Raw genomic sequence first — 16,261 nt, forward strand, 5'->3', positions numbered from 1 at the left:
TCAGAACATCTCCAGAACATCAGGAAGCAGGTCTTGTGGGGTGTGCCCTCCTGGTATGCAGTGGTCAGTACCTACCAAACGTGCTCCAAGGAAGAACAACCGGTGAACCGGCGACAGGACCATGGGCACCCAAGGCTCCTCACTGATGCTCATGGAGGCCCCGCCCACCTCACAACTTCCAGGACGTCTTAAAGGATCTGCTGCTGACTTTAGTCTTGGTGTCAGAGACCACAGCAGGACACCTTCAGAGGTCTTGTGGAGTCCACGCCTCAACAGGTCAGAACTGTTTGGGACATGAAGGAGACCTACACAGGTGGCCAATGCTGCACACTACCGCAGTTGTTTACACTCGACTCCACCCCCCTCCTACAAGCACGGATAATAAAAACCCACTGGACGCGTCAGTCTAAATAAAACTCATTTATTGTCATTAATATCGTTCTACCAAGAGCAAAAAAACAAACAAACAAACAACAAAAACAAACAAAAAACAATTAAAAAAAAAAAAAGAAAAAAAAAAGACAAAACAGGTCCACCATGCCACTTCTGTACGGTGGTGCGTAGACACCACACTGGAGTCTGAATACTGACAGACAGACAGACAGACCAATTAGGGAGGTAGGGGTGGGGCCTAATCTGCTCTTCACTCTCCATGCTTAATTAAAGGAGGGAGGGGCCAGAGTATTTGGGAGGGAGGGAGGGGCCAGAGTATTTGGGAGGGAGGGAGGGGCCAGAGTATTTGTAGGGGATAGAGGGGGGAAGGGCCAGATTATTTGTGGGCGGGGTATATTCATGATACGATATATTCCTTCAGCTTCTCACCTAAAGATAAAAGGGGGCGGGGCATCTTTATGACCTTCAAGCCTACAGGGTCTGGAGCCTGCAGAGTTACAGGGGGGCAGACCAACCTTGACTGACACGGAGAGAGACAACGTGTGTGTGTGTGTGGGTGGGTGCGGTTGTGTGTACGAGTGTATGCAGGACTGTGTGACGCAGAGAGAAAGGTGTTAACTGGTCAACACTGCTTTGATCCATCTTCCACTGTACACTTTTAGAGGTTTTTGCCACAAGGGGTAAAAAGTTGAGGTAACACGTTCGTTTCATATTTCTGAAAGACAAGAAAAATAAATTCAGTCAAAATTATTAACATCGCTAAAATGATTTTAAGTTTTAATATTATTTATTATTTTTATTATTAATATGATTAATATTGTTATTAATAATCATAATATTCACCAGCAATAACGGTAGCTTCTAAGGAGGGTATCACCACCATCATCATCATTATTATTAATAATAATTTAAGGATAAAAGCTACCGTTATTGCTGATGAAAATGTGGCTTTATATCACTAAAACACATTGAAAATAAAAGTTTGGTTTGCTTTTGGTTCCAGAAAAATTTATATAATTATTTATGGTGATTATTTGTAAATATTAGTAATAAATATTAGTTTAAAAAAAGCTTTCCGTTGGAAAATAATGTGCCATTTGTTTATAATATTAAAAATTATGTAATTTCCAGCACTATACAGTCAGTGACCGAACACAGCCTTGACATGCACTTTTAAAATAATTAAATAAAAATAATTACGTATTTGTAAAACTGGAACCTTTTTTGTGTAATTTTGTGGTATTTAGTTGCGTTATGTGAACTTTCTATATGTTTTATTGATTATTTGTATAACATCAAAATATATATTACATATAATATATATATATATATATATATATATAAAAAATACAATATACATCAAAAAAGGGCCAGAAGTGCAGAAGACTCAAACTTACAGAATGTACACACACTCACACACTCACACACTCACACACTCACACACTCACACACTCACACACTCACACACTCACACACTCACACACTCACACACTTCTGTTCATTTAACCTCTTGCACTCATCTGAACCACTGGCGGCTCCTGGCTTTTTCACCCCCACTGTTTTGCATTGCTTTGCATGTAGTTGCTGATTAGTAATCCTCATAGGGCAGTGGTGTCACAGCTCCGGGTTATTGATGCCAGGGTTGTGGGTTCGATACCCAGGCTTAACAAGTTGCCACTGTTGGGCCTTTGAGCAAGGCCCTTTACCCTCTCTGCTCCCCGGGTGCTGCAGGAATGGTTGCACACCGCTTCGGGCACGTGTGCTCACAGTCACCGTGTGTGTTTTCTTCACTAGTGTGTGTGTGTGTGTGTACCGCACTGCACGGATTGGTTAAAGACGCAGGCCAAATTCTCTTCTGTGTTCAACACTGACCTGCTTTCACCGAGCTGCATTAGACCCTCCTGATCCTACAGTGCTGTCCGCATTGGCAAGAGACTGTTCCTTCAACACAGGGTCTAAAGAGAAAACACAGCACTAAGGGGTCAGATCCAATACCATAATGATCCGGAACAATAACGCCATCATTCCACAGGTATTACAAGAGCTTTTATGTGAACGAGCAAAGCAAACGCAGTGCATGTCCACTCACAGAAGTAGGGGTGCTCCATGGCTTCAGTGGCGGTCAGTCTTTGCTGATGGTCATAGCGCAGCAGTTTGTCGAGCAGGTCCAAAGCTTCCGGACTGACCAGGTGCTGATTCTCCGTCTGGACAAACTGCTCCCAGCGCTTCCGCGTTTGCCTGCAGCACACAGACACAGGGAGAGACAGAGAGAGAGAGAGAGAGAGAGACAGAGAGAGACAGAGAGAGACAGAGAAGGAGACAGAGAAAGAGACAGAGAAAGAGACAGAGAAAGAGAGAGAGAGAGAGAGAGAGAGAGAGAGAGGAGAGAGAACACACTGGGCTCAGTATCACACTCTACAGGACAGCAGTGCTCAGTCCCAGTGCTAGACTACTACTACTACTGCTGCTGCTACTACTACTATTACTACTACTGCTGCTACTGCTACTACTATTACTACTACTGTTACTACTGCTACTACTGCTACTACTACTGCTACTACTACTACTACTACTACTACTAACATTACTAATATAACTACTACTGCTGCTGCTACTGCTACTATTACTACTGCTGCTGCTACTGCTACTATTACTACTGCTGCTGCTACTGCTATTACTACTAACATTACTAATATAACTACTACTGCTGCTGCTACTGCTATTACTACTGCTACTAACTGCTACTAAAATATTTGAAAAGCACCATTGTTGTAAAAATCTATTATATAATCAAGTGCATTCGAGGACAATTAAAACACAAAAATAAAATCTAAATATAAAAACCCAAATTGACTGAACTTCATGTTCACAGTTACTCATAATTATACCCTCGAACCTGATACTATGCCTTACTATGACTCAGAAGTTTACTAACTGATCCCCGGCAGAAAGAACACTGGCAATGCACCAAAGGCGCCCTCTATTGGTACTCACTGGCCCAGCAGGTCCTTGAACCGTGGGTCCAGCTCGATGTGGTATTTGCGCAGGTAGCCAAAGAGCTCGTCTGTCCCGAGGACTTTGGCGATCCTTACCAACTGCAGGAAGAGCAAGAAACAAAACTTCAGCTTTTCTCCTGCTCATATATTCACTATCATTTAAACTCAGAGACAACATGAGCATCAACACTACCCTTTTCTAAACCGTTACGGTAGGATCAGAACATTTAGCTTTAGTAGTTTAGTGCACTTCTGCAAAAACACACAAATAAAGCCATGCTCAGCCCCGTCTCCACCACCCACAGCTGCTGCTGGTCACTTACCTGGTCATAGTTGTCTTGGCCATGAAAGAAGGGCTCCTTCTGAAAGATCATACTGGCCAGCATACAGCCCAGACTCCACATGTCCAAACTGTAGTCATACATCTGCACAAGACATGAAAGACAGGTATTAAAATCCAAAAGTCTAAATGAAAAACAAAAAGAAATATTTTAATGGTAAATACACAACAGTCATGATACAATATAAAATATCTAAAAACAAAGATAATAATAATAATAATAATCCATAATCTGTCATTATTTTTATTTTTTTAACTCCAGTGTACTGATATTGTTATTTATTTAGTTTAATACAACTTTCGGGAAAGAAAAAAGACGAAAATAAACAACAACTGCTACTATAATAATAATAATAATAATCATCATAATTTTGTTCCTTTCTTTCCCCAACATAAAATTAAATAAATAACAATGGCAGTACATTAATGGTAGTATTAATAGTTATAATAATAATTTTTAAAAAATGCAACATTTATTTATTATTATTGTTATTATTATTATTAATCATTCTACCACTACAAAAAGACTTTTGTACAAGGAATGACTTAATACAAGGCATTTTGCTGCACATCAGGGCAAAACTGACCTGATAATCCACCAGCAGCTCTGGACCCTTGAAGTAGCGGGACGCCACTCTGACGTTATATTCTTGTGCAGGATGGTAAAACTCGGCCAAACCCCAATCTATTAGTCTCAGCTTCACACACACACACACACACACACACACACACACACACACACACACACACACACACACACACACACACACACACGGGTGAGGTTCTCACATTTAATAAAAAAAATAATAATAAAAAAAACTTGCATGAATAGCACATCCGTTTCACAAGCCAAAAGCATGCCTCTACACTGCCACCTGGTGGAGTGCAAACATCATCCCTCAGTAAACAACCTAACTTTGACAGAGAGCTGAAAACTGAACCGCTGTTTATACTGCAATGCCTCTGTTCTTAAATTAAATTCAATGATTAAATTACAAATATTTTTAAATTACAAATATTTGTGCTTTGGTTGTTTTATGATGCGTTTCTATAATCAATTCCTAACAACCTTATGGCTGAAGCAGCACCTGACCCGAATAACTCCCTGACTAACACACAGATAAACGTCTTCAACAGAAGACATACTAATTTGTAAATGGGCTTTTTAATGTAGATAGTGGACACACCTCATACCATAATGAGTGTTAAATGCTAAATGCCCAACCTTCCTCAACTGATGGTCAATCATGACGTTGTGGGGCTTCACATCACGGTGCATGATCCCCATACTGTGGCAGTAGTCCAGGGCCTGAGACACAGGAACACACAGACAAGCATATTAACTTATAGGTATATACACTATAGGGACACAAGTATTGGGACACTTGCTCACTGTTTATCCTAAAGGATATTACAGCAGTGCTTTTGTTGGAGTAGCTGTCTCTTACACTTTCTACTAGATTTTGGAGGAGCATTGCTGTGAGGATTTGATTGCATTCATTCAAGAGAGCACATGTCTTCCACTGCTCCACAGCTCCTCAATGCTGGGGGGGCTTTATACCCCTCTAGCCCACGCCTGGCCTTATTAGGCAGCATGGTGCCAATAGGCTCATGTTTGCTTATCTGCTCCAAAATGTCATAAATCTATTGGCAGTACTTCTTCTCTACAGGGACTAGACAAGCTGTGTGTGTGCATTTGCACATCTGTCAGCAATGGGTGCACTGAATGCATTCATTAGTCCACAAATATTTGGACACCATGTACTTCAGAAATACCTGGATGATTATTTCTTTAAATAAAGCAACTACTATTACTACTACACAACATGTCCAAAAGTATGTAGACACTATTCACTCCAAGATGGACCCATTACTGACCCCAGCGTTCAGGGGCTATTGCTTGTATTAGTCGAAGCTTTTCTATGGAGATTATACTCCAGAGCCTAAGGTCACCATGCCCGAATGGCTAGAGGGGTATAAAACCCGCCAGCATCGAGCAGTGATGATGGTGCTCCCTCCAGTACCTCTGGGATAAGTTGGAGTGGCTGGACTAATCATCCAACATAAGTACTTGTGCTCGTGTGGCTGGATGCAACGCCTCAAGTCTCACAGCAAATGTTCTAATATCTAGCCCAAAGCCTCCCTAGAGGAGTAGAGGCTGTTACTCCAGCTAAAGGGGGACAAATTTGCTCCTAATACCCGTGATTTCGGGCTCAATTCGGGTGTAAGTGGCGGTGGCGGCTTTACGCTGAGCATGAAAGCTCCGGTTTCTCACCTTTAGTAGTTCATACATGTAAAAGCGAATGTCAAAGTCTGTTAACTTCTGATACAGCTCCTAAAAAAACAAGAGAGAAGAGAAAGCCGCCGCTGTTAGAGGGTGTGGAGCTGGCCTGAGGCAGCGACTGGTACATAATTACAAGCATATGACCGTAGGCGTCCTGCAAATAATCAAGGAAATATCGGCAATTACACACATGAAGTGAACGCTCTCCCTGTTAGCAGACAACACACCCGGGGAGGATCTTTTAGGCTTGAAGGCTGAAGTGAACTGTGGTGTTCATGCAAAACACTAAACAGGGTTTCTTCCTTACCAGGGGAAGCTAGGTTGTTCAACTGCACTGTGTAGCTGTAAATTTCAGCAACTGCCTGGTCTATTTCTGGTCCTGTGACAGAGGGGCTTTCGAATAACACCAACACCACCAACACCAGCACCACCATTACCATCATCACCACCGCCAACAACAATGCTACACTACTGCATCTGTAAATTACACATCAGCAGCACTCTTTTTAAAGTCAGTGGCTGTGTCAGTGGCTCGAGCATCCATCATCTCAGAAGTTCCTGAATGGAACGCTATTGTCGCTGTGCAGTTTCGATCAAATTAAATATTAAATATTATGTTTTTTTTCCTAAATATATTAAAGGACATTTGAGTCTGCATTAGTAATGTCCCATGAGGAGAACTTTGGAGATGTTCTAATGAACACAACTGTGTAATTAGTGTTTATGCTATTTTTAGTGTTTTACTGAGGAGATTAAACACTTACTGCCCAGATAAACAGCTTTTAGAGTTTGATATTATTAATTATATTAATAATATAGCAGTATTAATTAATAATAATAATAATAATAATAATAATAATAAATATATATATATATCAAATCTTATTCGGTCAGTAATTGGCTATTTGCAGTACTTCTCTACAGGCACTTGATAAGCCGTGTGTGTGCATTTGCACATCTGTGTCAGCAATGGGTGCACTGAATGCATTCATTAGTCCACAAATATTTGGACATATTGTACTTCGGTAGGACCTTGATGATTATTTGATTTTCTAAATAATGCAGCTACTACTACACAACATGTCCAAAAGTATGTAGACACTATTTATTCCAAGATGGACCCATTACTGACCCCAGCGTTCAGGTGCTATTGCTTGTATTAGTATGTATGAGCCTAAGGTCACCTTGCCCGAATGTCAGGCGTGGGCTAGAGGGGTATAACGTCTGCCAGCATCGAGCACTGAAGATGGAGCTCCCTCCAGTACCTCTGGGATGAGTTGGAGTGGCCGGACTAATCATCCAATATCAGTATATATACATTTCCTTATCTGCTCAGTAAAACTCTGATATTAGAATAAACACTAAAGTGGTGGAGGTGGTTCTCCATCACTGTGTTCATCATTAGAACATCTCCAGAGTTCTCCTCTCTCATGGAGTCTAGTATTATTTAGAGTTCTCCTCAGATCAACACCTGGTTTGGTGGTAAATCAGGGCTTAATGCTGCTGCTGCTGATGGAGGTGAACACATCCTCCACGCTGTGCTGGCTGGACTGGGGGGCGTCCAGGAGAACCCTGGAGGAACCGAGCTCTGTTCTTCAGACTAGCTCACCGACCAGATCTCATTACTTTCTTTCTTCAGAATGAGAAGCTCTTGTTTCTCCTTTTTACTGGATTCATGTTCAGCTGCTTTATCTGATCTGATGAGATCTGGAGCTTCTACAGTAAAACCCTCTCACTGCTGAGATGATTTTTGTAATGATGGAGTGATTGGGGGTCTAAAACCTCTGCATGGTGAAGCACTCTTTCTAAACAATCTGAAGCTCCCAGCATCTGACTGACATACATTGCAGCTGGACGTCAATACGGCCTAAACTAAAACAAATCAATGTGTGACACCAATACTTGTATACAGATCTAGATACAGCATATAACCCAGCACCAGAGCCACGGTGTACAGTCACTGAGTTCTGCTGTGATCATATCAATAATATGAGAGGACTGAAACTGTGATTGTACCTTAAAATCAGTATTATTGATGCACTCAAAGACAAGCGCGGGCGTTCGAGACTGCAGGCAGATCAAGGCGAGAGAAAAAGAGAGGGAAAAAAAGGGAAAAAAACATCATTAATTACATATTAAGTCATCATTAACAGAAAACTGAAAAAAAGAATGATGTGATTATTATAATCACCCTCCTGCATAAGCATCATTTCCCAACCAATCAATGAACACATGACCAATGTAGCTTTATATTGATTCAGCAGAGACTGGGATCATCTGTAAATGCACTCTCTGCAGCATCAGCAAAAAGTGGAAACACCAACTGCCCACCAAATGGGTCAGAACATCTGGAATTCTTCTGAAATGCTCTGAATAATGCTAGATTTTTAGCGTATAGTAAAAAAAAAAAAAAGCTAAAAAAAAGGCCTTTAAAAGTGTTGTTAGCATTAAGCAGCTTCAGACTGTTGAGTTTCAGCACTCAGCTTCAGGTTCACCCATCAAAGTGTCCCGCCTGTTACCAAGAGTAGATTTTAATGAGGTTTCTACACAATTTTCACGCTTTTATGACTATTTCAGACGACCGCTCCACCACAACAGCACATAAACTCAAATACAGCATTTATTAGAAGTCTGCAACTACTGCTCATTTAACTAGTGGTCATTTTCTAACCACAGGACAGCTGCCACCTGGATATTTTTGGTTTCATGACCATTCAGAATGAGTTTTTATATTCTTCTGTACTGTTCTTTACATTAGGAAACTGTAATTATACCGTTTTCCTTTGCAGTTTATTCGCTTTTAAAGTCACATGGTCTTCATACACTATCCGTTACACACGCCTGCATTATAGTAACACTTTGAATCTTTTTACTGAGAGTCAGAGTGTAGTGAAAACGTCTGGAGCACCATGTTGTACCTGTGAAGGATCGGATCATGGTTTTTGAGTCATGGACTGGATCGTTTTTCAGATCAGTGGCTGCGAGAAAGTCATTTTAGCTTCAGTTTGAAAGTATTTTGTGTTACTGCTTGATCTTTAATTTTGACATTGTGTGTTAGTTTGTTGGTATTAGTGACTTATTTTGACATGGTCTGTTAATCCATGGGTATTAGTGACTTTTAATTTGATGCAGTTTTTTAGTTGGTTAATATTAGTGACTTATTTTGACACAGCCTCTTGATTGGTTGGTATTAGTGATATATTCTGACATGGTCTGTTAATACCTACAAACTAACAAACTGTGTCAAAATAGGTCAATAATACCAACAAACTAACAGACCATGTCAGAATATATCACTAATACCAACCAACCAAGAGGCTGTGTCAAAATAAAAGTCACGAATACCAACAAACTATTGACACAGTTTGTTAGTTTGCTGGTATTTGTGACTTTTATTTTGACAGTCTGTTAGTTTGTCTGTATTATTGACTTGTTTTGAGGCAGTTTGTTAGTTTATTGTATTAGTGACTTTTATTGACCGGGTTTGTTAGTCCATTGATATTATTGACTTTTATTTTGGTTATAATTACCTATTATTATTATCATTATTTAAAGATTATAACAATAACAATAATAACAATAACAATATCCTGTCATTTTATTATTTGTTTTATTTCTTAAGACTAAAACTTCACTTTAAGTCAGTTTCCATGTCCTAAAGTACATTTTTCATATAAAGACTGGTGAGTGCTGACATGACACAAGCTCTGAGCTTTGGCTTAATTCTCATTGAAAACCTCTGATCATATTTAGCCGATATTTTGCAGTTTTTGTGAAAGAAGAGGCACAGGCTCAAGTGTTTATATATATATAAAAAAAAAGAAAAAAAAAAAAGCATCATGTGTTCCCAAACTTTTGATGGTATGGGTCCTTACAGCGGTCATTTTTAATCTGAATTCTCACTGTACAGAAACGTGACGCTAAAACTGTTTAGACTCAGTCTCAAAATCCCAACCTCAGCCACTCTAAAGGTGTTTTTGTTCCCCCCGAAGAGAAGCTCATCCTCATTTAAAAAAAAATAATAATAATAAATAATACTCCTTAAACCCTGTACATAGGCCCACACTTCAGTTTTTCACCATCATAACTGCAGTACTCTTCTAATTATCATCAATTTCATAGACCCTAAAACTGAACACTGTGGGATTCCACAAAATATGCAATAGAAAATGTTTACCATATAAATACTAGTAGTTTCTGCATTATGATTAATAACACAATCATAAATGTATGGTTCAGAAGGTCTAGTAGTGGCAGTAGTGGCCAATGAAAGAGAGAGAGAGGGGAATGGGACTGGACAGGACAATAAAAACATACCACTGGGTCCTTCACAGTGTCCACCAGCCGGATGATATTGGTCCCCCCTCGCAGGTTCTCCAAAATCTTTATTTCTCGCTTGATCTTCTTCTTCTTGACGGGCTACAGCAGAGTGGAGACAAGCACACAGCATCAAGCCCTGTGTAATGTCCTTCCCACAGGCTGCCATACCTGAGAACAGGTAAATAAGAGGTTCCCGAACATCCTGCTCCTAAATATTCCGCTCTTCTGAAATTCGATAAATACAACTGCAAATACTGCTGTACAATATTTTTGGAATTTCTATCCAATGCAAGTTATTAATATTGGTCTGAGAAAAGCTGATAATTCCAAAATATCATATTACTAGACTAAACACATGGCCGAAATAATGCAGACTGATCTTTAATTATGTGACTTTATTGATAATTAAACGTCTTTAGCACGTTGTAAGGCAGTCGTCTCCAACCCTGGTCCTGGAAGGCTACTGTCCAGCACATTTCAGTGCTTCCCCTGCTCCCAGGACACCTGCCCCAACCAATGACCTCACTAATCCATCCTTCATCTCCAAAACGGCAGCTTTACAGGCGCAGAAAAACCTCAACTTCGTTTTGGAGCATTTCTATTGGTCCATTCATCACGAAATTCTGACAATGTATGTCCAAAAGTTTGTGGACAGCCCTTCTAATGACACAGATGTGGTAATTCACACATATGCAGCTCATCTACTCCGTGTAGAGAAGTACAGCCAATGTACTGCCAATAGAATAGGACAGAGAGATAAACATAGATGACCCTATTGGCTCCATGCTGCCTAATAATGCCAGGTGTGGGCTAGAGGGATATAAAGCCCCCCAGCATTGAGCTGTGGAGCAGTGGAGGAACTGTGCTCTCTGATGGATGGTTGAGCTCCATCCAACACTTATGGGATGAGTTGAGGAAGGGGTGGAGATCATTCATCATCCTGACCTCAGTAATGCTCTTGCTCCCGACCAATAGAAATGCTCCAAAATGACACGGTAAGAAGGGTCCTCACCTTCAGGATCTTCACCACCACTTTCTCGTTGTTGTTGATGTTAATCGCCTCAAACACCTCACTGTATTTCCCCCGGCCGAGCTTTCGCACCAGCTGGTAATCCTCCTGGTTGCTGCAAGAGAGAGAGAGAAGCAAGAACCACAGGAACAATGAGGACAAGGAGCAACAACGAGGACGACAACAAGATTAACAGCAGCAGCAGAAGTGGCAAAACTGCTGATTTTAATGAGCTGTTCTTAAAGGCTTTAACCCCTCACACACACACACACACACACACACACGAGAAGCACCTACAAAGCACTACAAAACCCATCCGTCCATCTGCAAAGGGGCGGAACCCGTCTTTCAGACTCTCCGCCAGCGAGGGTGCGACACTTCCGCCGACACACGCCACCAAACACAGCATTTTAAGTGCCAGTCCACACGCTGCCTGTTGGACCGCCTGACCATAATAACGGAGGTCAGAGCCACCATGCTGTCAGTCTGCTGCATCCAAATGACCCACCCGGGCCTGTCCAACCACACTGCGATTCATTTTACCCACTAGATACAAACAATTTACAACAATTAATCGCCGAAATCACTCTCGGGTTTCTCCAGGCTGGTTAATTTATACACAGCTGTTATTTTTAGACATTAAAGGAGCCATATGCTACATCCTGTGTTTTATACCTATGTGTGGGTTTAGGAACTAAAACAAGGCATCATTACTACGGATGCCCCCGATCAGGGTATTTTGCCTCCCGATCCAATCAGAGACTCTTAATTCTCAGTATCAGCCGATACCGACCCAATCTGATCTGATCTGTGTGTGTATAAATAATACTCCAGCCCCACTCCATCCTGAATGGGCTCCTCAGTGCTGGTCCAACTACATTGCGATTCATTTTACCCACTAGATACAAACAATTTACAACAATTAATTGCCGAAATCACTCTTGGGTTTCTCCAGGGTGGTTAATTTACACACAGCTGTTATTTTTAGACATTAAAGGAGCCATATGCTACATCCTGTGTTTTATATTCATGAACTAAAACAAGGCATACTTACTATGGATGCCCTGATCAGGGTATTTTGCCTCCCGATCCAATCAAAGTCTCTTAATTTTCAGTATCAGCCGATACCGACCCAATCTGATCTGATCTGATCTGTGTGTGTATGAATAATAATCCAGCTCCACAGTTTAGATCAGACGAGCTGCTGATTAACGGGTTCAGTAAAATCCTTTATTTTCAGTCTCAGTTTCTATAATCAGACTTTCTGATTGATTTAGTTCAGTCGAGACTTTTCTTAAAATGATGTTTTATATTGTTTAATATCTTCTAATCCAGTCTGATCTCCTCCCTGACCAATCAGCTCCCAGCTCCTTTACAACACTGCAGTCTAATCACTTCCTCTGTGTGTGTGTGTGTGTGTGTGTGTGTGTGTGTGTGTGTGTGTAGTGGTACACACTCTGAACTGGTATCTGTGGTTGTTGGTCTACTGGTGTGTAATAACTGGTGTATAGTGGGTGAATTGAGGTTTCTGTAGTGTGCATGTGTATTAGCATTAGCATTAGCATTAGCCTCCACTTGATCCTGAATGGGCTCCTCAGTGCTGGTTTAATGCGGAGTTCCATTTGAACTGGGATGTCGGATATTGGGGAGAGCCTCACCGACCCAGATCACTGCACGATGTGGTTGGTGTGGTGCAACAGATAAAACCACCAGCACAGAGTCCTTGGGCAAGACTCCTAACACTGCATTGGCCTAACTCTGTAATACGTAACCTTGCAAGTCGCTCTGGATAAGATCCTCTACCAGCATCAGCATCTCTAACGATGCTAACAATGCTAACCTGGGACACAAAAAGTTGGACATATTTTGTTGTTGTGATTCGCCATAAAACTCCAGTAAAGGTTTGTCAAACCAGTAGTGGTGCCTCGAGGACACCAGATATCGCTCTGAACGCCATGGATTAAAATAGCCGATACCCGATCCATTAAAATATGCCTGGATCGATCGGGACACCTGTAATAAGCATACTCATTAAAAGGATGTTTATGCCACTGTGACTTTATGAGTGATACATTTTGACATGGCCTTTACCGATCATTTAAAGAAAAGAAAAAGGGTGTCCCAATACTTTTGTCCATTAGAAACTGTTCCACTAAGGGGCTCCAGAATGAAGCTTTGCTAACATTTAAAGCCTTTAAGACTGATATATCGTCGCTGTCTGAGCAAAACCTCAAAGAAACAAGAAAAATTCTCAATGTAAACAAATGAAAATTTTGTTACATTACATTTTAGACTGTTTCTATTGGTGGAATTTTGACACAGCCTTTTCAGATCAGGTAAAGAAACTGAAAATGGTGTCCCAGTACTTTTGTCCCTATAGCGTATGACTTTATGCCAAATTGTGCTTTGAAGGGGTTCCAGAATGAAGCTTTGTGGGCGTTACACATGCAACAGCTCTGCACCCCTATCCATCCATCCCTCTATCCCTCCCTCCACCACACTTCCTCCTTCAGCTTCATCACTTCATCACACACTGATGAATCGCGCTATCTCGTCTGCTGTAGAAAGTGAAACATGCAGCGCTCACACTCTCGCCACGCAAAACAGCAACGATCAAAATGCAAAAAGCCCTCATAAGCGTCCACACCCACATACCAAAGCCTACTGCTGAGGTCGTCTGTCCGTCACTCACCCTGGACGTCTGTGCAGACCGACAACAGCATGAACGGAACCTGTCCAAGTGATGGAGGAGGAGTGCATGCTAATACACTGTGCAGGGGAGAAGACTGCATCACCATTCAAAAGTATGGAATCACTGCATAAGCACACACGCGTGGCAAACAGCGGAGACACCTCAGGACCACCTCAGGACCACCTCAGGACCACCTCAGGACCACCTCAGGTCTTCAGAGAAGGTCTCATGATTCTAAAAAGTTTTAGGCACCTTTTGGCAGTAAGTGTTTATCTGTGTTTATTAGCATAAACAGTAAAGTGGTGGTGGAGGTTCTCCATCACTGTGTTCATCATTAGAACATCTCCAAAGTTCTCCTCTCTCATGGAGTCTAGTATTATTTAGAGTTCTCCTCAGATCAACACCTGGTTTGGTGGTAAATCAGGGCTTAATGATGGTAAATCAGGTGAGCTGCTGCTGCTGCTGATGATGATGGAGTTGATTGAACACATCCTCCACGCTGTGCTGGCTGGACTGGGGGGCGTCCAGGAGAACCCTGGAGGAACCGAGCTCTGTTCTTCAGACTAGCTCACCGACAAGATCTCACTACTTTCTTTCTTCAGAATGAGAAGCTCTTGTTTCTCCTTTTTACTGGATTCATGTTCAGCTGCTTTATCTGCTCTGATGAGATCTGGAGCTTCTACAGTAGAACTCTCTCACTGCTGAGAGACGGGGGGTAGAGGGATGGGATCAGGGGCCTAGAACCAATGTTAGCCTTCGACTATATGCACTAAGGAGCATTTCAGCCTGCAAATCAGAATAGAGCTCATTTACATATACACTGTAAATAGACACATACACCGGTCCTGGAAGTTGGGAGGTGAGGTGGGACCTCCATGGGCATCAGTGAGCCCGGGGTGCACATCAACCCCCCCCCCCCAACCCCCCACCACCACCACCCCCCCCTATTCTTCTGCCAGGGGTGCTAATGATATGACTGATCGGTGTGTATACAGGTACAGTGAGACACACAGACACACAGACAGACAGACAGGTAGGTAGATAGTCAGACAGACAGATAACCCCCCTTCAGGAGGTTAAACAGGGCTGTTATGCAGCAGCAGCAGGTTTTGGGGGCGGAGCTCAGAGGCATGAATAAATAAAACACGACAGATTTTACGCGGGAATGTTTTTTTTGGACGGTCTCTCACCTCCAGCTGGGCACATGAGCCTCATAGTCCCAGTACTCCCGGCTCTTCAGGGTGTTCACATCGGCGTACACTCGGGCTTTACTGCCGGCCACTGGGCCGGGCATGGCGGGGCTCCGGGAGAGGAGCTAACGGTACAGCGCGCGGGGCTACTAGAGCCGTGGAGCCGAGCAAGAGGCGCGCGCGGGGGGGAGGCAGGGAGGCAGGGAGGGGGGTAGGGGGGTAGGGGTTTAGGGTGCAGGGAGAGAGGAGCCTCTTAAAACTAATTAATTATTACAATTAAAAAACAACCTGATTTAAACTAAATAAAAAAAACAGCAGGCAGGCGGAGGGGGGGTCTCTGGTCAAAACACTTCAGGATTAAACCCCCCCACCCCCAATCAGCTCCAAATCCCAGAGCCTAACTGCGAAGGTCCAGCCAGAAATCCCACCAGCACCCCCCCCCCAAAAAAACACACACACACAGCAAAAGTGCCGAAGGGGTGAAGCTAGCGATAAGCCCTTCGCTTCGGTCCAGCCGGCTGGAGAGAGAGAGAGAGAGAGAGAGAGAGAGAGAGAGAGAGAGAGAGAGAGAGAGAGAGAGAGAGAGATATAGACAGACAGAGAGAGAGAGAGGTGGAGGAGGAGGTGGTGGAGGAGCAGTGCAGACCGATGCTGCTAGCTGGCCTGTTCTCTGTCTCTAGCACGGTCCGGGGGGCTGGGAGTCGTGCAAGCCCGTTGCAGTCCCATGCAGAACCCCCTGCGCGCGGTCGTTTCGGCTTAATTAGTGGAGAAGGTCCCCCTGCCCGGGTTCCGCTCCGCTCCGCAGGGACACAGATCGCAGTACAGTAACCTGGAAGAAGACTAGCGTTTGTGTACTAGGAAATAGTCTCAAAAGACCGTACTGCGCATGTCCGTGCGGAATGCTGCCGCCCATCTTAGTATTTTTAGGGCGCGTTCCATTCTGAAGCCTGCGCCCTACTCCCTTCAACCTACTGCCTTACCTGCTTTACTCCCTACGTTTAGGGTCACTCGTATATGGGATGAATGGAGCGGAATAG

General features: G+C 42.7%; 1 protein-coding gene across 1 annotated transcript; it reads right to left on the bottom strand.

The window, feature by feature from the left end:
- Positions 1-405: 405 nt before the first annotated feature.
- On the bottom strand, positions 406-16,088 carry csnk2a2b (casein kinase 2, alpha prime polypeptide b). The gene is made up of 12 exons (XM_072663686.1): positions 15,225-16,088; positions 11,346-11,457; positions 10,331-10,432; positions 8,030-8,080; positions 6,005-6,064; positions 4,955-5,038; positions 4,317-4,427; positions 3,713-3,814; positions 3,388-3,488; positions 2,483-2,631; positions 2,266-2,348; positions 406-1,108 (listed from the first exon to the last, which is right to left on the bottom strand). The coding sequence occupies exons 1-11, from the start codon at positions 15,326-15,328 to the stop codon at positions 2,272-2,274; spliced, it is 1,053 nt and encodes a 350-aa protein (XP_072519787.1). The 5' UTR covers positions 15,329-16,088; the 3' UTR covers positions 406-1,108; positions 2,266-2,271.
- Positions 16,089-16,261: the final 173 nt, after the last annotated feature.

The sequence above is a fragment of the Salminus brasiliensis genome, chromosome 19 (assembly GCF_030463535.1).
Source record: "Salminus brasiliensis chromosome 19, fSalBra1.hap2, whole genome shotgun sequence".
Taxonomy (NCBI): domain Eukaryota; kingdom Metazoa; phylum Chordata; class Actinopteri; order Characiformes; family Bryconidae; genus Salminus; species Salminus brasiliensis.

Bases quoted from the DNA above. Each gene is read 5' to 3' on its own strand.
- csnk2a2b (XM_072663686.1), bottom strand. From the start codon at position 15,328: ATGCCCGGCCCAGTGGCCGGCAGTAAAGCCCGAGTGTACGCCGATGTG. The intron at 11,458-15,224 runs GTGAGAGACCGT...TCTCTCTTGCAG, and splicing joins GCTCATGTGCCCAGCTGGAG to CAACCAGGAGGATTACCAGC. The intron at 2,632-3,387 runs GTGAGTACCAAT...TGTGTGCTGCAG, and splicing joins TTCAAGGACCTGCTGGGCCA to GCAAACGCGGAAGCGCTGGG.